Source organism: Syngnathus acus, chromosome 10 (genome assembly GCF_901709675.1).
Source record: "Syngnathus acus chromosome 10, fSynAcu1.2, whole genome shotgun sequence".
Lineage (NCBI taxonomy): Eukaryota > Metazoa > Chordata > Actinopteri > Syngnathiformes > Syngnathidae > Syngnathus > Syngnathus acus.
The window spans coordinates 28,224,817-28,251,369 of NC_051095.1; the positions used below are offsets into that span (position 1 = coordinate 28,224,817).

At 43.1% G+C, this 26,553-nt stretch overlaps 1 protein-coding gene and 1 long non-coding RNA gene across 3 annotated transcripts in view; both read left to right on the forward strand.

Moving 5' to 3' along the window:
• The window catches only part of spdl1 (spindle apparatus coiled-coil protein 1), a 177,549-nt gene that overhangs the window by 53,227 nt on the left and 97,769 nt on the right, over positions 1-26,553 (forward strand). For both annotated transcript variants that reach the window (XR_005099208.1, XM_037262836.1), the window contains exon 6: positions 8,951-9,049. Coding sequence is in view for 1 of the 2 variants with exons in the window: in XM_037262836.1 (XP_037118731.1) it covers positions 8,951-9,049 (99 nt within the window). In the remaining variant the exon portion in view is untranslated. The remainder of the gene's footprint in view (positions 1-8,950; positions 9,050-26,553) is intronic.
• LOC119129576 lies at positions 20,659-26,522 on the forward strand. Its single transcript, XR_005099272.1, has 3 exons — positions 20,659-20,920; positions 24,492-24,496; positions 26,512-26,522. It is a non-coding gene; the product is annotated as an uncharacterized LOC119129576 (long non-coding RNA).

Below are 26,553 nucleotides of genomic sequence, written 5' to 3' on the forward strand. Positions count from 1 at the left end.
TGTATATTTTTAAAGTCCAGTTCTCCCCTCACCCAGAGGGCCCTCTACGTTATGTCCCATCCTTGGCAGCGCTTGGACTTTTGCTGGCGTGAATTCGTGTAAACAATCTAAAAGTGTAAAAAAAAAGTGTTCATCTCCTCGGTTTTGGTGAACTGTCTTGTGCAACGATGAACTCAATACAATATGAATCCTGGCTAATGTTTTGTTGCTCTCTTTGTTGCTCTCTTTGTTGGTCCCTATCCACATTTCCATTCTCCATGCTTCAGAATAACACATTATTCATTTTGAAAACATCTTGCCTATTGAATAACATGTTTTTGTTCCTGGTGTCTGTTTACACGTGCCAATTGTATATGCATACTTCTAAATACTGAATAGTTAGTTAGTTAAACTGATCATTGTTTAGGACATATCTGAATTTTAGCTAAATCTGACAGTTTTTTTAATCCAGATCTTTAGTACAAAGAAGTATTGTACTGGGATGAGAATACACGGCGACGATGATCATTGTTTTGTTTTTGGCGCACACCGTTATATTAGGCAGAATGTCACATGACACATTCCCAAAGCTGATTGGCTGACGCAAGGAGTAGTGAGTCAAAAATTTGTTTGGAGAGAGGCGGAAGCGTTTTTGCATTACGCGTCCGCGTCCCAAGCGGCATAAGTAAGGTGCCACATTTCAGTTAGTGACGGTAACGATTAGGGGTGTAAATCGCGGGTTTTGTCACGATACGATATCATATCGATACAAAGAACTACGATACGATATTTGCCGATATCTTAAAGCCTGCTGTGATTCATTCACGATACATCACGATATAGTGCTCCACGATCGATTTTAAAAAAATTTTTTTTTTTTTTTTAAATAAAAAAATATAGAACAATATCCTGATTTATAACAATTCATACGCAAAATCAACAAGGTACTGCAAACTCTTTATTTAGGAAATTACAAGAGTATTGTAGTATACAAAGTGCTTATTTTAACACTGAACTTTATCAAATTCCTATATTTTTTCTCATATAAGTAAAGAAAAATGAATATTTTTCCGATTCTGTTCATAATTTTTATGGACAGAATTTCTAGGTGCAGCCGAGGCGTTGAGGGTGTCCGGTTTGGGGACCTCAGCATCGCGTCTCTGCTTTTTGCAGACGACGTTGTGCTGTTGGCTTCTTCAGGCCGTGATCTCCAGCTCTCACTGGAGCGGTTCGCAGCCGAGTGTGAAGCGGTCGGGATGAGGGTCAGCACCTCCAAATCCGAGTCCATGGTCCTCGATCGGAAAAGGGTGGAATGCCCTCTCCGGATCGGGGATGAGATCCTGCCCCAAGTGGAGGAGTTTAAGTATCTTGGGGTCTTGTTCACGAGTGAGGGGAGGATGGAGCGCGAGATCGACAAGCGGATCGGTGCAGCGTCGGCAGTAATGCGGACTCTGTACCGGTCCGTCGTGGTAAAGAGAGAGCTGAGCCAAAAGGCAAAACTCTCAATTTACCGGTCGATTTACGCTCCTACCCTCACCTATGGTCACGAGCTATGGGTCGTGACCGAAAGAACGAAATGAGTTTTCTCCGCAGGATGTCCGGGCTCTCCCTTAGAGATAGGGTGAGAAGTTCGGTCATCCGGGAGAGACTCGGAGTAGAGTCGCTACTCCTCCACGTTGAGAGGAGCCAGATGAGGTGGCTCGGGCATCTCATCAGGATGCCTCCTGGACGCCTCCCTGGGGAGGTGTTCCGGGCATGTCCCACCGGTAGGAGACCCCGGGGACGACCCAGGACGCGCTGGAGAGACTATGTCTCTCGGCTGGCCTGGGAACGCCTTGGGATCCCCCGGGATGAGCTAGATGAAGTGGCTGGGGAGAGAGAAGTCTGGGAGTCCCTCCTGAAGCTGCTGCCCCCGCGACCCGACCCCGGATAAGCGGAAGAAGATGGATGGATGGATGGAAAATGAATATTCTTTCTTTTTTTGTAATACCATTAACTTTAAAGTGCATTACTGAACTATTTACTTACAATAATTTTAATTGTCCGTTGAGCCATCTTTTCTTTGGAATCCAAAGTGCTTCCAAACGAATGACTTGAAGCCCAAAGGGGAGCGAATTTCCTCGTCTTCTGGGACACTAGCCATAGCACCAGCCCTGGAGCCGCGTAGTTGTCGACTCCCCTTTCACGTGCCTGCTCTGCTCACAACACAACACGCTGCGTACTGCTCCCGGAAAGAGGAAGCAAGCAACAATGAACTGGATTTCAAAATAAAGTCGCGTCTAATGTCCGAGGTCAAACACGGCGATATAAATCGATGTTTACGTTTAGCATCGATGCCAATAAATCGTAGAGCATTATATCGATTAATCGATGTGTATCGATGAATCGTTACACCCCACGATGTTACAACAATTACCGTATTGGCCCGAAAATAAGACGACCCTGATTATAAGACGACACCCTTTTTTTTAAGACTCAAATTTGAAAAAAGACTTTTTGACTCAAGTTTGAAAAAATACTTTTTGAACACCAATTTTTATTTTTATACAGAAAATAATTACAGTACATTTGAAACAAATGATTATAACAATATATTCGAGAGAAAAAGCAAGTTATTTTGCCTCATTCAAGTCATGAAAAAAACTATCACATCCTAATATCTGAACATTTAAATATGTAAACTAACGTGCAATCACATTTGTAAATGAATGGCTTCTGGTTTTTGAAATGTAAATAAACCAATCTACTGTGATAAAACAACAAAATTGCAATAACTGCATTAACCATCAAAGTGAAGTCTAACTGTAACTGTAGTCTTGAAACAAATCTGAATAAGGAAAAACATTGCAATAAAGTAATGCAAACTGCTACCGCTATTGTTGGGGAGCCTGAGGACTGTATAGGGGGTTGGCTCAGATGGTTATGCTCTTTTCATCCCTGGGTGTCGGTCAGAACACAGGAGGGAAGATGTGGTTCAGCTTTGATTGCTTAACTGAATTATTGGCAAAAAGGTAACTGGCACTGTGGCTCATAGGGGCATACAGGCAAACTGGCAAAAGGGTATTGTGTGAAGGGTGTGTGTAATTTGTAGGGTGTGTGTGTGTGGTTCTGCAACAGACAGAATTACAGCACGTAAATCAATGCTCAACTTCTGACGTCACACAACACTCGTAGACGGCACACATTACATAACTAATTGCGCGTAACGGTTACGCGATACTAAATAACCATAAATGAAATACTCTCTGCAACACACCAAACATAAGTCATCGAGACAACAAAATACATTTGCTGGCGACCGTTAGTCGCCATGCCGCTGCGTAGCGGCTACTTGTACGATGCGAGGCTAATTTAAAAGAGCGCGACGGAGCTGGCAATCAAACAGCGCGCACACAAAACAAACCGCGATCGGACAAACGGCACAACAGTGGAAAGTAGTAACAATGAAATTAGGGATGCACCGAAAATTCGGCCACCGAAAATTTTCGGCCGAAAATGACCCAAAAGTGCATTTTCGGTTTTTGGCCGAAAGACCTAAATCACCGAAACAACACGGCCGAAACGTGTGATGACGTGAGCAAACAGCGCAGCCAGCACCCGGGAAAACGGGATAAGAGCCAGCATGTCTGCGGTGTGGACTGATTTCACTATCTCAGAGAAAGACCCACGGATAGCGATTTGCAAAACATGCAATGCTGAAATTTCAAGAGGGGGTGCATCTGCAAAAGGTTTCTCCACGTCGGGTTTAATTCATCACCTGAAATCCAAACATCCCGATCGCCATTCTGAATATGAGAAGAAGGCGACACAGAAAAGGAAACTGACACCGAGCACGCCCACTCCGTCTGTGGCGGACGTTTTTGAAAAGGCAAGAAAGTTCTCCAGTGATTCTGCCAAGAGAACATATTTAATTTTACAGTCTTTCAGCAGGCCAGTCAGTTATAAGCCTGTAAATTATTATTTAATGTACACATGAGTGGGGTCAAGTTAAACATTTTATTTTTATTTTATTTTTGAATTTTAATTTATATTGTGCATTGTTGTAATGTCAGTGCTAAATAAATATTTTCATACTTTTGTAACTGGTTTATTGCAATGCCTTGATTTTAGTGAGGTTAGTACACATGTAGCCATAAATGCTGTGGTTCTAATAACTGACATAATCATTTCTTTCGGTGTTTCGGTTTTCGGCCTTGGTTTCCTCATTTTTGGTTTTCGGTTTCGGCCAAGAATTTTTATTTCGGTGCATCCCTAAATGAAATGTATATACCGTATTTTTCGGACTAAAAGTCGCTCCGGAATATAGGTCGCATTAGCCATAAAATGCACAATAACGTGAAAAAAAACACAAGTCGCTCCGGAGTATATGTCGCGTTTTGGGGGAAATTTATTTGACAAAATCCAACACCAAGAACAGACATGAACGAGCAACAACAGGCTAAACGATAGGTATGCTAACGTGAAATAAACACAAACGAAGAGCTGAGAACGGGCCTGACGTAACATTCAGAGTTATTCAAAAAACTATTACATAAATAACACGTTTATAAAACCATCTGTGTCACTCCAATTCATTACTAAATCCATCGACCGTCCTTTGTCAACAATGGGTGCGCGCCGCTGACGTCGCTTGCACTTCAAAATATTTCACAGGCCCATATAACGATATATAAATTATATATCAAATAACAATTTTATAAGCAATATTATCAAACCATCTGTGTCACTAAATCATTAAATCCATTGATCAAATTCCTCGTCCTTTGTCAACAACGCCGCACGTGTGCCCTGACGTCAGCCTCGTCGTTATTCCACAGATCTAGTATATACCGTAAATTTCGGACTATAAGCCGCGACTTTTTTCTCAAATTTTGAACCCTGCGGTTTATAGTCCGGTGCGGCTTATATAGGATTTTTTCCGTGATTTTTGTGATGACTTGATCACTTTTATACACTCGTAAAAAGGCTGTGGACCGCTGTTGTGCGGCACCGCTTTGCTGGGCGGATGGATGTATGACACGGTCACTGGGGAGAAAAGTGGTGTCTTGATCGCATGTCCATCCGCCAGGCAAACAGTGCTGTAAAATTTACACAAAGATGAGACAGAACGAGATCAAGACGGACAATACTGAAAGGAAGCTTTTATACACAAACCGTCATTATGGGGGGCTTATATATGATTTCTTCCGTGATTTTTGTGATGACTTGATCACTTTTATACACTCGTAAAAAGGCTGTGGACCGCTGTTGTGCGGCACCGCTTTGCTGGGCGAAGGGATATATGACATGGTCACTGGGGAGAAAAGTGGTGTGTTGATCGCATGTCCATCCGCCAGGCAAATAGTGCCGTAAAATTCACACAAAGATGAGACAGAACGAGATCAAGACGGACAATACTGAAAGGAAGCTTTTATACACAAACCGTCATTATGGGGGGCTTATATATGATTTTTTCCGTGATTTTTGTGACGACTTGATCACTTTTATACACTCGTAAAAAGGCTGTGGACTGCTGTTGTGCAGCACCGCTTTGCTGGGCGGAGGGATATGACATGGTCACTGGGGAGAAAAGTGGTGTGTTGATCGCATGTCCATCCGCCAGGCAAATAGTGCCGTAAAATTTACACAAAGATGAGACAGAACGAGATCAAGACGGACATTACTGAAAGGAAGCTTTTATACACAAACCATCATTATGGGGGGCTTATATATGATTATTTCCGTGATTTTTGTGATGACTTGATCACTTTTATACACTCGTAAAAAGGATGTGGACCGCTGTTGTGCGGCACCGCTTTGCTGGGCGGAGGGATATATGGACACGGTCACTGGGGAGAAAAGTGGTGTGTTGATCGTATGTCCATCCGCCAGGCAAATAGTGCCGTATAATTCACACAAAAGAAGAGACAGAACGGACATTACTGAAAGGAAGCTTTTATACACAAACCGTCATTATGGGGGACAAAAGAAATGCATATGATGCCGCTTTTAAGCTAAAGGCAGTCGATGTTGATGACATTGTGTTGCATCACCCTTTTCTTTATTTCGTGGTCCCGTCTACTCTGGAGCTATACGTGTCGCTCGCTAGTTTAATGGAATTTAGCGCTTCGTGCATGAATAAAATTAGCATGAACAGACCCTCATCATGGAAAATGCTAGAAGAAATGCATAAAACCGATGACGAAAGATACTGAGAAAGTGTGTGGCAAAGGATAACTAACGCTATTCCAATCGGAAGACTTCGATGGTTTCAATGCACAGGAGGAAGATGAAGACGATGAAGCTCTTTTTTTTTTTACTTTTACTTGTATGCTTTTTTAATCAGCCCTGTTAGTGCTGTGCTACCGTGTTGCTGCTGTGTTACCGCCGCGTCTCAGTGACTTTTACCGGTATGTTTTATTTAATCAAACCCTATTAGTGCTGTGTTACTTCCGTGTTGCTGCGGTATTACTGCCGCGTCACAGGCAGTGTTTGGAAAGAAATGTTAAGGGATGTTATTAAAACTTTAAAAGGCTTTCTGTGTACTGTCTTTCTTTGTAAAAAACTCGTGTGCACGTGCGGCTTATAGTCTGGTGCGGCTTATATAAGAAAAAAACTAAAATATCCCCGGATTTTAGCTGGTGCGGTTTATAGTCCGGTGTGGCTTATAGTCCGGAAATTACGGTAACTATATTGTAGCGTTAACAAAGTACAAGGACCCAAGCACCGGCGTCGACTTCCAGGCGTGTGGCGGCGTGGACTTCCATCCCCGGAGGTGGCACTTCCAGCCACGGAGGTGGAAGAGAGCTCCATAGAATAGGACCGGGCGTGCGTAAAAGCCATGTCCGAGCCCCATCCACCGTCCCCGGACAGCCACCCGGCCGAGCACCGGCCCCCGACTTCCATCCACGGAGGTGAAAGAGAGCTCCGTAGAGTAGGACCGGGCGTGAAAGCAATAGTATAGTTAGTAAGTAATAGTTTTTCAAACCTTCTGTGTCACTCCAAATCATTAAATCCTTCACACTCTTCGTCCTCCGTGTCACTTACAAACGAAGCTGCTAATGATGCCGGTAGTACGTGGGGCCCTTCGTCATCCCGTGATCAATCTTTGTCCTTTTTGTAAACTGCCACGCCGGGCCGCGCTGCTGACGTCACTTGAAATTAAAATTACAGTAATCCCTTGCTACATCGCGGTTCGTTTATCGCGGTATCACTTTTTTATTTTATTTTTTTTATTTATTTTTTTTAACGTTTTTGAAAAAATTCACATATAAGTCGCTCCTCAGTATAAGTCGCCCCCCCACCCAAACTATGAAAAAGAAACGCGACTTATAGTCCGAAAATTACGGTACTCACTTTGTGTCAAGGACGCACACGATCACAGCAACATACTCAGTCGATACCTGCAACCTTTAATTTACCGCTGCGCACAAGCTCCAACAATCGCGATAAGCTGAGGTAATTCACGCGAGATTTAAGGTGCGGTGACGTAATTTCGTTTTAAAGATATCTGGCGCAATCTAGTGTTGTGAATGGTTATGTCTAGACCGCGAATGTAAGACGACCCCCACTTTTTCAGTCTTATTTCAATGCAAAAAACATTGTCTTATATTCGGGCCAATACGGTAACATAGTAACTCAGTAGATTATCCGTTGCTAGAAATCTATTAATGCCGTTAATTCTAACTTTAGTCCCACCACTGTCATTAAATAATACCGTACACATAACAATGAAAAAATAATGAAAAGCAATAAAAAAACATTTTGTCTTTTCATTAAACTCACCCACTCAGAAAGTCGTGTGAGAAAATGACAGTAATTTGTAACCCCTAACACGGAAGTTTGACAGGTTGTCATAGTTGCAGCTAGAAGTCGTGTTGGTATTAAAACACATTGTGACGGTATTAAAAAGGTATTAAAAAAGTATTAAATTCCACTTGGGAATTTTTGTATACACCATGTACCAATAAGACCTGTGGTTTCAGCATACCATTTTCCCGCAATCCCCTGATCTGCATATCTTGTCCTCTGTGCATCCATATCAGATGTGCCAAAGAAATGAGACTGAACAAGTGGTCAAACCTGTTTCCGCTCTGCGCTCCCTAGCAACACTGATACAAGAAAAGTCATCCTCTCTCCTGTAACCAAATCCAGTCTCACAATTCTACAGTGGAACTGTAATTCCCTTGCCGCCAAGATCAGATTTGGCGGACCTTTGTTCAACATCAATGCTGTCCTCCTTCAAGAAACCAAGCTTGGACTTGAAGACCCCACTCCTAACCTCCCTGGATACAATGCGATCTGAAAATATCGCGACAGATCCGGCACAAAATACCACGAGGCGGCTTGCGTATCGATGCAATGGTCTCCCATACTCTGTCCACCAGTTACTATTTTTACTTGGTGTCTTATCAGTGTGGAATAGGGAGGAACGTAACTTTGTATGCCTGCTACATGTGAAGAAATTGAAAGTAAAATCTTTAACTTTAAAGTGTTACCCAAAGTGGGATAAATAGTTTAAAATGTATAGATTTTTTTATTCACAATAAATAGAGATCTTAATCCACTGGCAGTTCGTCCTGACACATACGTTGGTCGCCTGATATGTGTCAAGGAGAAAATTAGCAAGGTGGCTGTCCGAATCACCAAACAGAATGTGTGAACTTTGTTCTAGTTCCATACATACAGTAGTGCAACATAGTGAATTGGGGGATAAGGGTGGACATTCGGACAAAGCGATGGAAAAGATGCAGGGCAGTCTCTTGATAATCGGAGCTAGACATGCCTGAGATATGTATGCTGAGGGTAATTATCCAAGTCGAAATAATTCTTCAAATACACATTTGAGACCGGTTATTGCATGGTTTGTGCTCAAATTTATGATTTTGAATTGTTCATATATGTTTCATGGAATGGTATTTTACATATTTTTCTTATGTCAAAGCCGAGGACTATATATATGTAATTTCTTTGCCTCTTTACTTTAATACAGAAATCTCGTGAGGTGAACCGTGAACTCCAGGTACATATGGAAAGAGTTCTAAAACAAGCCCAGGATCCAAACAGCAAGGGCAATTCTCTTTTCGCTGAGGTAAATGTCAAATGGCCAACATTTCTGAAATTTTTTTCTATGTTTTGACAGAATCAAGATTTTTGAATTTTTGTAGCACATTTAGAATTGTGTGTGTGTGTATGTGTGTGGGTGTGGGTATACACAAACATACAGCGGAGGTTGACCGCCTCAGGAGTCAACATATTCGGTTTTTGACGTAAAATGTCGAGAAAAATCTTTGTCTCTGTTCTGGGACAAAGCTTCAGAAACCAGCGTTAGTTGGTGTTTTTCTTTAGCGGGTTGTCAACCTTTGACGCCCGACTGCAATTGTGCGCGGCTTGTTTCCAGAAATCTTCCTTCACGAGAACACAACGGTTCATGCTGAGAGTTGCTCTACTGTATTGTCATTGTTTTTTTTGTAGTTTTATGTAGGCAACGACTTTGCTACTTGATGTTCCTTTTGGAACAAATTAGCGTAGAGATCTAGGGTTCTACTGTACGTGTGTGTGTGCGTGTGCGCGTGTGCGCGCGCGTGCGTGCGCGTTCATGCGCGCGTTTGTGTGCGTGTGTGTTTGTAGTTTGTATAAGGTTTGTATGTACAATGCTGGTTTGTGTGTCTCGGTGGTAGAGTGGCCGTCTCCCAACCCATAGATTACGGGTCCGTTCCGTGGCCATTGTGACCATGTCGAAGCGCCCGTGAACCCCGAGTTGCTCCTGATGGAATGTCATCAGTAGGTAAATGAGGAAGCTGTGTGATGTGTTTTGAGTACGAAAGGTAGAAAAGCGCTAGACAAGTACGTTCACCACCTGGGCTACAGCTAACCCATCTTTCTCTATGTTAAAAGCGCCCTAAAATTCAAACGGAGAAACTGACCAGAAGAAATCCAGCTATGTTGGTGTAGAAATTGCACTTTCATCTGCAATGTATTTTGTTGTAATTTGCCTGTATCATAAACCATCAGCTAAATTGTATTTTTATAAAAACCTAAACTTCCTATTTAAATAGGTAAATTACAATTACCCACAGGGTAATTGAGAAGGGACTGCAGATGGGGGCTCGCCCTTCCAGGATGACCAGGCTGCAATGGAAGCAGAGTATGAAACAATATGAAACAATACAAAATAAGGTAATATACTGTAGATGTCAATAATCAAATGAAGAGCTGCAGGAAGACACCCTCAGTCATCATGGTAGCGCCTGCGGGTAGGTAGTCCACCTCAAATCTCGTACCGGTTAGCTGATGCAGAACTTCTTTCAGTTTGGGCAGACTTTGCCCCCAAGACGTAGAGAAGAGGGCAGGAGCGAGAGCACAAACTGTAGCCATATAAGCCAGTGTAGTTTAATTAAAGGCAAGGGCGTAGAAATGCGACTTTAATCGTGTCTTGAATGCTTATACTAAGGTAGCAGCATCTGATATCTGTGGGTCGTGGATTCCAAAGCTCTGAAGCCTGCATAGAAAATGTTCTCGACCCTACAGACTCTTTTTAACCATTGGAGTCACTAAAAAAATCTGTGTTTTGTGAACAAAGATTTCGGGAAGGAACGTACGGTACAACTAGGTCGACGAGATAGGAAGGCGGTAGGCAATGTAATATGTTATAGATTAGTAACAGAAACTTGAAGTCACATCTCAAGTGGACCGGGAGCCACTGCAAGTTTGCTAGTATATGATCCGAGTTTCTCGTCCTTGTGAGCGGTCTATCTGCATGCAGCCTTGTTCATTAACTGTAAACATTTAATACTGGACATAGGAAGAGCAGAAAATAATACATTAGGCGCGACATAACAAATGCATAATTTCTGCATCACGTGCTAAAAGAATGGAACGGAGCTTAGCAAAGGTGAATGCATGCAGTGCTAGTAATGTTCTTCGTGTTTTTGAAAGGACAGAGTTTAGCAACACCAAGATTACCGTTTTTTTCCATGTATAATGCGCCCCCATGTATAATACGCACCCTAAAAATGGCATGTCAATGCTGGAAAAAAGCCTGTACCCATGTATAATACGCACCAAAGTTTGCCATTATTTTTTTTAATTATTTTTTTTTAAAGTCCCAATGATCGTCACACACGCGTCTGGGTGTGGTGAAATTTGTCCTCTGCATTTGACCCATCCCCGTGTGATTTTGATCCATCCCCTGGGGGAGAGGGGAGCAGTAAGCAGCAGCGGCGCCGCGCTCGGGAATCATTTGGTGATCTAACCCCCCAATTCCAACCCTTAATGCTGAGTGCCAAGCAGGGAGGCAATGGGTCCCATTTTCATAGTCTTTGGTATGACCCGGCCGGGTTACTTAAGTCCGTAAACATAAAATTATTTCAGAAAAAAGATCATCTTTGGGAACAACCGGATGTTATTCTGCCGGTCAGTATCACTGCGCATGCAGTAGCAAACTCGATAGCGAAGAAATATGTGAGACTCTCAACGGGATCACCAATATTTGAGTGATGTTCCAGTTATTTATCACAATTATTTATTATTATAATAATAATATATATAATATATATAATAATTATTTATTTATTATTCACAATTGTCATGGTGATCTTTCTGGTGATTTCTTAACTAGGCTGGATGTATTTTTTTTATTGGCGTTGATTTCTCCGACTGCCCAGAAAGGCACCACCGTTATCAGTTAGGTTAAAATGAAAAGAGAGGAAAGTGACGTTGTAAAGAACCATCCGTGACAAGATTTTCTTCAAAAATTGTTGTACCATGATTTGATTCACAAAAAAAAAAAAAATAAAAATAAAATAAAAATTGTACCCATGTATAATGCGCACCCCAGATTTTAGGACAATAAATTAGTTAAATTTTGCGCATTATACATGGCAAAAAACGGTAATTACAAAATCATTTTGGGTAATAGATTCATCAAGAGTTTTTCCCACTCCACCTTTTACGCAAGAACCACACGTGAGAGAGTTTGCTCATTTTACGCTTACAAGCGGAGAAAGCCATCATCAGCCCTGTGTGGTACAGAGGTGCTTGAAAGCAGTCTGACTTTCGCCTCTTGCAAGAGATTATTTATTGAGAGAAAGCAGGGTGGGGGCGAGTGTTAGGTTTTTTCGCTGACCGAACAAATTTCAAGAGAAGAGCAACAGCAAACAAACCACAAGTGAGACAGAATATTAAGTCTTTTCTCGCGAGGAGTGCAGTACAGATAGCTTCACAACAATCTCACTACACTAAATATCTGTGTACACTCCCGCTCTTTTTATTTGGATTTGCCCTACCCACAATTGTGAGGCAAAAGCCCCTAAAGGAAGGGGGGGGAGCACGTGGGCTTTGCCTCGTAAGCAAAATAATAAGAACGTGAGAAAAAGGAGTTTGAGTTGAGAAGAGAAAGTCCTTGAGCTCTAGCAAGGGAGGTTTTACGACCTTGAGTAGGATGAGACAAGCTAGGTTATTAATTACTGGATACGCACAAACATAATCTAACGATCAAGATAGCTTGGAAAACCCAGACTTTGATGGTCACTTGTAGGTTCATCTGAAGTGCAAGACAGCAATGAGGCATGTTGTCTAACAAAGCGGTCTTTGTTAAGAAGGAACTGTCTCGGTAGATGTCTTCTTTTTGCTGAGTTATCAGCTGCGTCCTGTCTGACCTCTCTCCTGGCCCAGCCGTACCTTTTCTCTTCTGTGGTACATCATAAAAACAGCAAGGCCAAACAGCAAGCATATATTGCAGTAATATTGCGGTAAAGCATTGATTAGAGAACGCATGATAACATATATATACATTTTTCTAACAATTCCCCCCTGAGTATCATAAGTTCTCAGAGACCATCTTATCACCGAAAACCGGCCACTTCAAAAAGATTTTCAGCCGTAGGATCACAAGTATGAGCACAAATAAGTTTACACCAAGAAAGGATAAACGTTGCGATACTATCATTCGGAAACACCCAGATCTGGGAAGAAGTCTGTAGACCCAAGTGCAAAAATTCCATCATCATCATCGTTATCATCAACATGCTGGCGTTCAGACATTAGAGGCATACCCCGGCCATCTTGTCTTCCATGGGCGATATTGCTGTAGTGATGAGACGATTAAACAGAGCACGGAGACATGGAATACAACAACAACCACACAAGGTGAGTATAGCAGTAATTGAGGACACAAGGGCTTTATACTTCCCAAAAGCAGTCATCCACTTGTTGTGCTCTTTCATCCTCGTTTTGAGGGATTGCAAGCTTGCAATCGCCTTCGTCAGGCTCCCATCAGGGGCGGTGTCATTCTGGATGAAGGTGCAGCATTGTTCCCTGAACATTGCGTAGACCCTTCCTTTCTCAGACAACAACATAACAAGAGCATTGCGGTTCTGGATTGACATTAGGGAAGGCGTGGCTAGCTGTTCGTGCACTGCCTCAAGTCCCGCTTGTGTCCTTTGCCCAATTTCTGCATGTTGCAATGGTTGTAATGTATCATGTCGACGTTCTTGTTCATCGTACACCACCAGCAAATGGAAGACTCCCATCCTGCTACAATTTGGTCAATTAATTCTTATTAATCAGGAACTCCTCTGGGGACTCTGATTGCATCAATTTCAGTCAGATCATTGTCGCCTCTCAAATTTAAAGACATTTTGTTTGTTTGTTTTTCCAGCTTTTTCCCAGATCTTGGCATGTTGATACATATACAATTTAGCTTGACTACATTCTCTGAAAGCAATGGCTTCTTTTTTCTTTTTTCAATGGATATTACTATATAGAATGCTCTGTCACACATTTCACAATCAGTAGATGTGACAGATTTCACACAATCTTTGGTCAATGGCAACGATACAACATAAAGAATCGGTTGCAAATCCATACATATGACATATTCAATTTTTGCTTCTTGTCTTTACAGCTTGTTTTGCCATTAGCAATCAATTGTTTCGTTTTTCAGTAACTCTTATAGTTACCTGAAACAAAATATCCACATTAATTTTAGATATAATCATCCCATTCTTTAACATCTACAGTGGTTGTTGACAAAGTACACACATAAACATCATATTTTCATTGCAGTCCAGATCCGACACAGCAGATCATCCTGCAAAGGTCAAATTGATCTTTTAAACAACATTGTTTCCTTTTTCTTTTTTATTTCTACCAAATTTTAATCATCCTTAGTTTCCCACTTGGTTCCAAAACATGGTAATCTATATTGTCGCCCAAACAATTTTATACGGGGTTAAACCCACAGTAATTGTAATATTTATGAACAGTTTGACCGGGTCTAAACATTTTGTCCATGATCTTCCAGTTTTTTCCATGCACATTTTCACACTTTATGTCCTGTCATGAGAATTAATTTCTGAAATCTCATATCTCGGCATTATTTCTTTACATAACGTTTTTTGCCACTGTTAAGGCATTCAGTGTTTTTGTTGAAGCCAATTCAAACCATTTTGAGAATGCATCTATTATGACCAGGCATTATAACCCTGTGGATTGTGATTAGCACATGTTAAACTCTACAAAAATTTAGTTTTATAAATGTTTTGAATATGAATCAATTCATATGTTGTATAAAGCTGACTGAACTGCCCCATTATCCCCCCTCTTGAGCCATGCGACACACAACCATGGCTCAACATCGCTGCCCACTTGTATAGGTTTTTTGTAGGATAGGTCAGTCTTCTGGTCATTTATAGATACCATTCCCCACTCTGGCCCCCTTTTCGTCCATAATCGAATTTCAGCCTATGGACTTTGTCGCTGCACATCTTTAAAAACGTTTCAGTAATTTAATCTGCTTCTTGTGTGTACAAAATTTGAAGCGTCTTTTGCACTACAGCTATGCGGTTCCGTCCGCAAGCTTGTTACCTCTTGGCACCTTATCAGTCTCATGTGTGCCCTGCACACGTGCATATAGCTATTTTTCGTGGCAATTGGACTGCTTCCACAACTAGCGTAGTTGTAGTTTCTTGTAGTTTTTTGCAGTTTCTTTTCAATCATTCTCTCATCGTTTATCACAAGAATCTTAGCAATTTGAATGAAAATCAAAATGTATGTTTTATTTTACTCAATTGTATGATTTAGAGCATCCATATGTAGTAAAGTGTTGTATTACTACATATGATTTCATCTTCATTTAATTTGACACACCTTTCAAAATGCTTCTCAGTGTCCCAGTGCACACATGCTTTGCGTGTGTAACTGGTTGTCTCAACCCGTGTTCCACATCCTAATCTTTTCTCCCTCAAGGTGTCAAACCAATCAAGATAAAAAGATAAAAACCAACAAAATAACCGCCAGTAAATTAATATAATAGTCAATTGTTGTTGTTTCTTAACTTTAACTAACTCAATCACTCTCTTATTCTGAAATGTAAAAACTTGTGTAGTCTTGACACAACCAATCGACTATTTCTTCTAAATTTAGTTTTGAAATGTTGTTATTTAATAATTTTGCTTCATCCAATTCCAGAAAGCAAGTTCTTTCCATCTCTCAAATTTTGTTTCATCAGGGCTAGGCATTAATGCATTGTGGACCAGTTTCTGCCCACAAAAAATTGCTCGCCTTTCTTTTCTTCTTATTTTCACAAAATTGCTTTTGTTTTGCGGTGCAAATCAGATAGACTACAGTCTAGCAAATTCTTTTGTGCACCTACATTAGCCAATTTTAACACATAACACTGACAGCACACAGACAACACAAAAACAGCAGCCACAGCTCACAAACAATACCAACAAACAACGCTGCGCCAACATCATCCTCTGTTTTGACGTTTTTGGTTATACTTTTTTCTCATCAGTGTCTATTATCCTTCATGCAAATATTGTCACATCTTCCTTAAGCATCACCCTGTTACAAATATTCAAACATACTCTGAGAAACTCACACTTTCCCTGCTTCGCCCGCAGCCATAGCACCCCTCGTGCGAGGGGGGGGGCGCAGCATCAATGTTGATTGGTCACAGGCTGGCCATTTCCTGCAACAACCATGATGCCGGCCCACCGCCCACACGAGCATAGCAAAGGCCCACGTGCACAGCCCCGCCCCGAGACTACGCGCGAACGCAGGCACGCTTATCAGTCTCACCTTCTCAAAGGGCAGGCCAACTTTGCTGTTGCCCCCTTCATCATGGTCACATTCGACATCTTTCACTGTCTTCTACACAACATTTGCTGTCTCTTATTCTCATCCTATCAAACCACCGTTCTAGTCACTTTCTGCCACACACGTCTTATTTTCTCTACTTCCACACACTGCTCATCTTAGTTTCTCCAACCAACTTAAACACATCATCGTCTACTTCTCAATTTCCCTATTATCGCTCAACAGCCTCCTGAACATTCTCCATTACTGATTTCTTCCATAGGACCCACATCGCACTCACACTCATACACACAACATTCATGAGGATCCTCTGCGCGCACACGCACACACACCAACACAAAAGGATGACGCACAACATACGTATAAGACCACATAGATCCCACTAAGAACAACTTTTTGCTCGTCTTACTTGTCAGATTTATTCTTTATTTTACTTTTAGAAGCTATTTGTAATTCTTTTCCATTTATTTAGCCAATTTTAACTTCAGTGTTTCTTTATCTTACTTTATCCTTTTAACACAAATATCTCCTGTATATTTAAGCTAATTTCTCTTTAATTTTGGCAGCCAGGTTCCCACTTCATTACATGGAAACCTGATTTGATTTGGTTTTGGCCTAGCCATAACTGTCTTTGTTAATTTGTGCAGTCACGTGCCATGTGACCGTTTTCTCCGCAATTCCAGCATTCTATTGGAGGTTGCACAACTCCTCTTCCTCGGCCTCTAAAGCCTCCTCTGTTAGACATTGCTCGCCCTCTCTGGCCTTTCTGTCCTCTGCCTGCATTTTGGTAAAAAGTGTCACTATCCTGGTCTACCAGAAAAGTGTCTTTTGTAGCTTTCATTCGTTTTCGTTTTTGTTTGTCTATTACTACTTTTTCCGCATGGAGGGCATGATTTATGTATTCCTCCAAAGTTCCGGTGTTCATGCCTATATAATGTTTGATCACCCAGCCTTGTATTGCTGGTCTGGACCCTGCGTGGATGGCATTTTTTAATTGCTGTTGATAAGCACCTTGAGGCGCATTATCTTCCACCAGTCCACTGTGTGTTTTAAACACTTTTGTCATTCGCACTCGATACTCATCAAAGGTTTCATTATCATTTTGCTTTGTTCTCCCTATTTCTGTATAATTTGCTCTGATTTCCTTTGACCAATCCATTTCTAGCGGGCTTTTCTGCCTAGTGGCTCTGTCCATCAACCCATAAGGAGGAGGTGATTTCTCAATTTTGTGTGTGTCATGTATTTGCGGATACAACTTCGCTATGATCTTTAGTTTTGAATTTGTAGCATGTGTTTTCTCTTCCCGCTCTTGTACTTCTTCTAGTTCTCCCTCAAATTTATATTTTTTAACCCATTTATCGAAATCTTTTTTTTTTTTTTTTTTTTTAAGTCGGTCGGGATCCTGCCTTTCAATTATTTTCCAATCTATGCATTTTAGTTCATGTCGGGGTAGGGACTTTCGCTTACTATTTAAGTTTCCCATGGTTTATTTTTCTAAATTTTGGAGTTGGTAGTTTGAATGGCACCTACAGTGTCCTAAAACCAACTTTATTCACAGGACAGTGGTTAAAAGTTCGATGTGTGGTAAGTCTCCTTTCACCTCCCCGAAGGGAGCGGAGAGTTCTTGCCTCTGCCCCCACACAAAGCCACTGTTTACAATCCTGTGTGTTTATATAGAGGAGCGCTCAAATGAGATCACTCTCAGTCAAACTGTACACAAGCATACCACGCGCGTTTTTTTAATAACAGAGGAGTCCGCACTCCCGCTGCGGAATTTAACTAACAAAGTTAGGGGGCTCCACACCGCCCCTGCGGAATTTAACTGTTTCTGATTGCACTTGATAGGGTCTAGAATTCTCAAGGTCTTTAAGTGACTTCTTGTCACTGCTCGTTGTAAGTGACCTCGTCACTGCTCATTCATTAGGTGACCTCTTGTCACAGCTCATTCATTTCTTTTTAGTAGAATTAATATTCCTACTCACGGTCTGCTGATTCTCCTCCTCGGATAGCCTCGTCAACCCTCCCGGTGTCCAGCCGGACTGATCGAGACAGTCCCGTCAAAGGGCTTTTGTTTACCTCGGCCGAGGATTTTCGCCTGTGTCGAAGAGTCCGCTGGAACCGTTCAAGGTGTGTCGAGGTCCCGGAACGAGCCCCCAATTTCTGTTAGGTTTTTTCGCTGACCGAACAAATTTCAAGAGAAGAGCAACAGCAAACAAACCACAAGTGAGACAGAATATTAAGTCTTTTCTCGCGAGGAGTGCAGTACAGATAGCTTCACAACAATCTCACTACACTAAATATCTGTGTACACTCCCGCTCTTTTTATTTGGATTTGCCCTACCCACAATTGTGAGGCAAAAGCCCCTAAAGGAAGGGGGGGGGAGCACGTGGGCTTTGCCTCGTAAGCAAAATAATAAGAACGTGAGAAAAAGGAGTTTGAGTTGAGAAGAGAAAGTCCTTGAGCTCTAGCAAGGGAGGTTTTACGACCTTGAGTAGGATGAGACAAGCTAGGTTATTAATTACTGGATACGCACAAACATAATCTAACGATCAAGATAGCTTGGAAAACCCAGACTTTGATGGTCACTTGTAGGTTCATCTGAAGTGCAAGACAGCAATGAGGCATGTTGTCTAACAAAGCGGTCTTTGTTAAGAAGGAACTGTCTCGGTAGATGTCTTCTTTTTGCTGAGTTATCAGCTGCGTCCTGTCTGACCTCTCTCCTGGCCCAGCCGTACCTTTTCTCTTCTGTGGTACATCATAAAAACAGCAAGGCCAAACAGCAAGCATATATTGCAGTAATATTGCGGTAAAGCATTGATTAGAGAACGCATGATAACATATATATACATTTTTCTAACAGCGAGAGTGAACACGTTTCGGGGGTCACATCTGCAAACTGGTTAATCAGTGCCGAGGGTCTTAGCCAGGGGTGGCCAACCAGTCAGAGACTAAGAGCCACATTTTTTACTGTTACCGCAAAGAGCCACATCATACACATGGGCACACATGAACATCACCCCATCCTTTCCTCTTACACACACACCTCTGCTCAGCCAAATTTATTGTGTGACATTATCATGTCACACACCAACATGATAATCACAGGAATTGACTCCAACTGTACTAAGACCACAGGCCAGCCATTTTCAACAATGAACATTGCGTGCACTGTCTCAGACACACAAACTCTCCGTTCAACAAAGTCCACAAACAAAACCATAATAATTTACAATAGCGTTTTTTCACTTACTATGCATGTTGCTTAGTGCGACTTCTGGCATTCCTGTTAATGTCCAATATTCTGTGTTCAGTAGTGTGGCGGGACAGTTGGATGTCTGATACCATTCGTTTCAGTTTGTCGTTTTCAGGAGACAAGATTTCAACAACGTCACTGAGGCATTTTTTAACGAACTCCCCTTCATTGTATGGCTTTTTAGCTCGTGCAATGTTCCAAGCCAGTTGATACGATGCAAGCGTGACAGTTTCTGAGTGCTTCATAATTTTGGGGAAAAACTGTACCTGTTTTTCTGCCTGACTTTTCAAAGTCTCCAACTTGCGCTTGCAAAATTCAGTCCCTTTTGGAAAGTCCTTATCGATGTTAGCATGGAGTGAGCTGAAGTGGCGCTGAAGATTTGAAGCTTTGAAATGCGCTAATGATCTGACATATCAGGCAGAATGGCTTGCCATTACGTTCAACAAAAAAATATAAACTTTCCCACTCTGTTAAAAACGTCCTGTGTTCATCTTCATATTTTCGTTTAGCTGTGCATTTTTTCCCTGCCATTATGAGAGCGAAATTGACACTAATTGTTTACTCGAATGGGTTTGCCCCTCCTACTTCGAACAGACTGTGACCTGGGTGAGAAGGGTCTGTAGAGATGTTACGTGCATGTTTCTTGGTCCTGGACAGGTGCAAGTCTTGGATAGATGGGAGATTGGTCCCCATTATCTTTTCCGCAGTCCTGATTGTCCGTTGCAGTCTGTGCTTGTCTTGCTTGGTGGCCGATCCAAACCAGACAGTGATGGAGGTGCAGAGGATAGACTGGATGATGGCAGTGTAGAAGCTCTTTAGCAGCTCCTGAGCTGTCTCAGAAAGTACAACCTCTGCTGGGCCTTCTTCCAGATATAATCTATGTGGATGGTCCACATCAGGTCCCGGGAGACTGAGAATCCCAGGAACTTGTTTGTGGTGGGAAAAGCATTGCTGAAGAAGGCGAGGGGGCTGAATTAGCGATAGGTCTCTCCTGAAGTCCACTGTCATCTCCACGGTCTTGAGCGGGTTCAGCTCCAGGTGGTTTTGGGTGCACCAGTGGACTAGTCTCCCCACCTCCTATCTGTACGCCGTATCGTCACTGTCCCGGATCAGTCCGATGAGAGTGGTGTCGTCTGCGTACTTCAGGAGCTACACAGAAGAGTCCCTTGAGGAGCAATCGTTGGTGTAGAGAGAGAAGAGCAGTGTGGAGAGGGCTCACCCCTGGGGGCCGCCAGTGCCGGTGGTCCAGGTGTCAGATGTGATGGTCTCCAGCCTCACATGATGTCTCCTGTTGGTCAGGAAGCTGGTGATCCACTGACAGGTGGAGGCAGGCACCGCGAGCTGGATAATCTTCTGGTGGAGGATGTCAGGAGTGATGGTGTTGAACGCCAAGCTGAAGTCCACAAACAGGATCCTGGCGTACGTCCCTCGGGTGTCTAGGTGGCGCAGGATGTAGTGCAGTCACATGTTGACCGCATCGTCCACCGACCTGTTTGCCCGGTAGGCAAACTGCAAGGGGTCGAGCAGGGGGGCCGTGATGTCCTTCAGATGGCTCAACACTAGCCTCTCAAAGGATTTCATGACCACAGATGTCAGGGCGACAGGTCTATAATCATTCAAACCTGTGATGGCGGGCTTCTTGGCCACCGGTACGATGGTGGCGCTCTTGAAGCATGAGGGCACCTCACACAGCTCAAGGGAACGTTTGAAGATTCCTGCAAAGGTGGGTGCCAGTTGTTCAGCACAGACTTTCAGGCAGGATTGGGACACGCCGTCTGGGCCTGGTGCCTTCCTGACCTTTTGTCTCCGGAACATCTGACACACGGTCCTGTTGTGTGGGTGGACCGTTCAAACCTGCAGTAAAACCTGTTTAGCTGGTTTGCAAGCCTTGGGTTCTCCACAGGTCGGGGTTTCTTGAATCCCATGATGCTCTGCAGGCCTTTCCACACTGTGAGAGATCAGGATTGGCAGAGAGGTGTCTCTCCAGGCTCTCCCGATAGCACCTCTTGGCTTTCCTGATTTCTCGGTTCTGTGTGTTCTTGGCCTGCCTGGACAGGTCCCGGTCCCTACTCCTGTAGGCCTCCTCCTTGGCTTTGCACAGCATCCTGAGGTTTGGTGTAAACCACGGTTTGTTGTTGTTGTACGTGTAGAATGCCTTAGTCTGCACACACAAGTCCGCACAAAAGCTGATGTATGATGTCACAGTATTGGTGAGTTCATGCAGGTCGGAAGTTGCAGCTTCAAAACACCCCAAAGCAGGCTTGGAGGTCCTGCTTTGACTCCACTGTCCATTTCCTCACAGTCCAAACCGCAGGCTTAGAAGTTTTTAATTTCTACCTGTAGGTTGGGATCAGATGAACTAGACAGTGGTCCGAGAGTCCTAAAGCTGCACGGGGCATAGAGCGGTATGTGTCCTTTATTACGGAGTAGCAGTGGTCCAGTGTCTGTGTCCCTCTGGTGGGACACGTTATGTGCGGTCTGTATTTGGGTAGTTCGTGTGTGAGGTTCGCTCTGTTATAATCACCCAAAACAATGATCAGTGAGTTTGGTCGTTTTCTCTCCATGTCTGTTACCTGGTCAGCCAGCAGCTGCGTGGCTTCGATTGCACGTGCGTGTGGTGGAATGTAACAGCCGCCATTACGATCGAGAAGAACTCTCTTTGTGAATAAAACGGCCAGCAGTTTCTAGGAGAGGGCTACAAGACTCTTTCAACACTGTGACATCAGTACACCAACCTTCATTAATATAGAAACATAGACCACCTCCCTTTGTTTTTCCCGTGAGCTCCGTGTTTCGATCGACTCGTAGTAGCCTAATCCAGGCAGCTGCACGGCATGGTCGGGGACGAGTTTGGTGAGCCACGATTCGTTGAAGCATAGGACGACGGATCTGCCCATAGTTCCTTGGGATGAGAAGCAGCAGTTTGTCCATCTTGTTCGCCAAGGAGCGGACATTCGCCAGATGTATTGATGGTAGGGGAGCACGGAACCCTCTCTGCCTCAACTTCACGAGGGCTCTGGCGCGCTTGCCACGCCGCCGTCTCTGGCAGAACTTGTAGAATGCCTCCGCTTTGTCTAGAATCTCTGTCAAACAGCCTGGATCAGTGAAAACTGGAGAGAAAGTACCAGAAGAAGACTGTCCGATGTTTAACAGTTCTTCTCTGCTAAAGGTGATCCGGGATGGGCAGCAGAAGACGCAAAAAACACACAAAATAACACAAAGTAGCAGAGAGAAAGTCACCGAGGCGGCCATCCGCGGCGTCATCTTAGAAGGAAAAAAAATAAATGTCAAATTTGGCATACATTTTTTTTTAAATTTTTGGTAAGTGGGAAGTTTTAAAATAGGTAGATGAACAGTTTAAATTTGGCATGTGTCGAATCGGTTGAAAAATGTAGAAATTAAAGTGAAAAATACAATTTTGCGTGAATTTTAAACTTTAAATTTTGAATTTAGCAATCTGGTAATGTCGAAAATCTCCTTCAATTTGAATTGAATGTGCTGAATGATGTGACTCTGAAACTCAAACAACATAAATGTGAAATGTTGAATGTGCCATTAAGAATGAATAGGGAAAGATTTGCCGAAAATTGGAATTTTGCGAAAACCGGAAATCACGTGAATATTTGGAATACGTCAAAAGTGGAGTGGAGTGAATCGGATGAATTATGTGGAAGAAGTAGCACGTCAAATAAGTGAGGAGAATAAAATCGTGGAATTATATATGGGAGTTCGCTCAACCAGTTCACATGTGTTTTGAGGACTTGGAGAAGGCGTTCGACCGTGTCCCTCGGGAAGTTCTGTGGAGGGTGCTTCGGGAGTACGGGGTGCCGAGTCAACTGATAAGGGCGGTTCGGTCCCTGTATCACCGATGCCAGAGTTTGGTTCGCATTTCCGGCAGTAAGTCGGATTCGTTCCCAGTGAGGGTTGGACTCCGCCAAGGCTGCCCTTTGTCACCGATTCTGTTCATAACTTTCATGGACAGAATTTCTGGGCGCAGCCGAGGCGTTGAGGGTGTCCGGGTTGGGGACCTCAGCATTGCGTCTCTGCTTTTTGCAGACGACGTGGTGCTGTTGGCTTCTTCAAGCCGTGATCTCCAGCTCTCACTGGAGCGGTTCGCAGCCGAGTGTGAAGCGGTCAGGATGAGAGTCAGCACCTCCAAATCAGAGTCCATGGTCCTCGGTCGGAAAAGGGTGGAATGCCCTCTCCGGATCGGGGATGAGATCCTGCCCCAAGTGGAGAGGTTCAAGTATCTTGGGGTCTTGTTCACGAGTGAGGGCAGGATGGAGCGCAAGATCGACAGGCGGATCGGTGCAGCGTCGGCAGTAATGCGGACTCTGTACCGGTTCGTCGTGGTGAAGAGAGAGCTGAGCCAAAAGGCAAAGCTCTCAATTTACCGGTTGATCTACGCCCCTACCCTCACCTATGGTCACGAGCTATGGGTTGTGACCGAAAGAACGATTCAGCGGCCGAAATGAGTTTTCTCCTTTGGAAGCTGAGGAAGGAGTCTTATCGGGCCTGGAGACTCTGAGGTGGATTCTCCAATCACCTATGGTCACGAGCTATGGAAAAACAAGATCCCGGGTACAAGCGGCCGAATTGAGTTTTTTTCCGCAGGGTGTCAGGGCTCTCCCTTAGAGATAGGGTGAGAAGCTCGGTCATCCGGGAGAGACTCAGAGTAGAGCCGCTGCTCCTCCATGTTGAGAGGAGCCAGATGAGGTGGCTCGGGCATCTCATCAGGATGCCTCCTGGACGTCTCCCTGGGGAGGTGTTCCGGGCATGTCCCACAGGTAGGAGGCCCCGTGGACAACCCAGGATGCGCTGGAGAGACTGTCTCTCGGCTGGCCTGGGAACGCCTTGGGATCCCCCGGGGTGAGCTGGATGAAGTGGCTGGGGAGAGGTAAGTCTGGGAGTCCCTCCTAAAGCTGCTGCCCCTGCGACCCGACCCCGGATAAGCGGAAGAAGATGGATGGATGGATGATGGATGGATGGATAATAATAAAGTGAATGGTGTAGAATAACATAAGTGTGAAGGCCTTCGCCTTCACACTAATAATAAAGTGAATGGTGTAGAATAACATACCGTATTTTTTGGACTAAAAGTCACTCCGGAATATAGGTCGCATTAGCCATAAAATGAACAATAACGTGAAAAAACATATATAAGTCGCTCCAGAGTATAAGTCGCATTTTCGGGGAAATTTATTCGACAAAATCCAACACCAAGAACATACATGAACGAGCAACAACAGGCTAAATTACATAAATAACACGTTTATAAACTCACTCCAATTCATTAAATCCATCGATCGTCCTTTGTTATGGAGACTGTGAGGTCACCCTGTCGATTCCGTAACACGTTTTTGACTGAAAACCCGTCCTAGGAGGCTTACTCCATTGTTCGCAGATGAAACTTTGATGCCTTTAATGTCGATCACAACATATCATTAGACCGCCTTGGTTTTTGGGGTCAACACTCTTGGTTTAGTTCTTATCTCTCAGAGAAGACCCATCGCATCCATGGAAACAGGACTTCTGATCTTAATGTTAAAGGTGGTGTACCATAAGGATTGGTACATTGACCGCTACTGTTTTGTATGTGTATGCTTTTGCTTAGTGACATTATACAGGGTCCGGCAAAATGACCTGACACATTTTTGGGTTTAGAACAACACAAATGTGTTTTTATTTTTGAAAAGTACATATAATGCCATTTTGTTTCATTTGGTTTTAAAAGTTAAATCAGTCAAATGGAAGCTGTTATTGTCCACACACTGTCGAAGGCGTTCATGAAAGTTGTCCATACCTCGGCGGATCATTTAATGGGGAATGGCAGCAATTTCTTTCTTTTTCGTTTCAATGCTGATCCACTGGCTCTGAAGTTAGTAACCCATAACAAGATCGTGTTTCGAGCAGGTAAGCGATCATGTCTACCAAGTCTGAAGCGCAAACGGAACGCTCGTTGTGTTGCAGTTACAGATTCGTTCTTGATAAACGTTTCCACAATGAAAGCGCGACACTCACCGGTCCATTTCATGTTAGCAACTGAAATGAACCAAAATAACATTATTCAAAAGTGAAACGAAGATGAAATTAAACGAAACGAAATAAACGTTTTTGTTTCTTTAGTTTATTTGCATTTTATTTAACCTACAAATGTGTCAGATCATAACGGACTAATATAACATTAGTTTTCATTGTTATGTGGACAACACCCATTATATGCCGTTAGAAATGTGAAATCCGCATGATTGCTGTAATATTGAGGCATTTCTTGCTGAGATTAAACAATTGATGTCTCTCGATTTCTTCTTAACCCAGATAAACCCGAAACGTTGATAATTGACCCTGCTCGTCATCAGCACCTATTTAGGGACACCACTGTAAATCTTGATAAATGTACTATTACCTAAAGTGATTCTGTAATGAATATTGGTGTAACATTTGAGCATACTCTCTCCTTTCAAAAACACATTAAGACCATGACTAGAACTGTGTCTTTTCACCTCTGCAAGATTGCTACAATCCATCCCATTCTTTGAACACGTGATGCAAAAATTATGCGTTTAATACGTCGCGCCTAGATTGTTTTATTTTCCTGTTTCCCTATGTCTAGTATCGTCCTTGGTGGCCCTCGTGATTGTCCTCGTTCTTCTCCCCGCTCCTTGGTTTGTTTTCTCCAGTTGGCACCAGTCCCTGCATTTATGATACCCACACCCTTTCCCCATTGGTTCTTCCCAACATCAGCTCTTTTTACCATTTTGTACCAGTTCTGACAGACTGTTATGTTTTGTTACTAATGTCCTTGCTATCACTGACATCCCTCATGCCCAAACTCATTGTCTCACATTCTGTGCAAACATTAATTTTCTCTCTCCAACTTCAAAATGCCGCATAGCATTTGTTGTTAATTGTACCAAAACCTCTGGCAGTACAAACAAACATCAAGCAGTTCAAGAAAACATCAGGCAGTAGTTAGTGTGAAGGCGAAGGCCTTCTCACTCATGTTATTCTAAACCAGGGGTCTCAAACTCCAGTCCTCGGGGGCCGCATTCCTACATGTTTTCCAAGTTTCCCTCGTTAAACACACCTGATTTAATTATCAGGCTCCTGCAGAACGTGAGGATGAACTGATCATTTGAATCAGGTGTGTTTAACGAGGGAAACTTGGAAAACATGTAGGAATGCGGCCCCTGAGGACTGGAGTTTGAGACCCCTGTTCTACACCATTCACTTTATT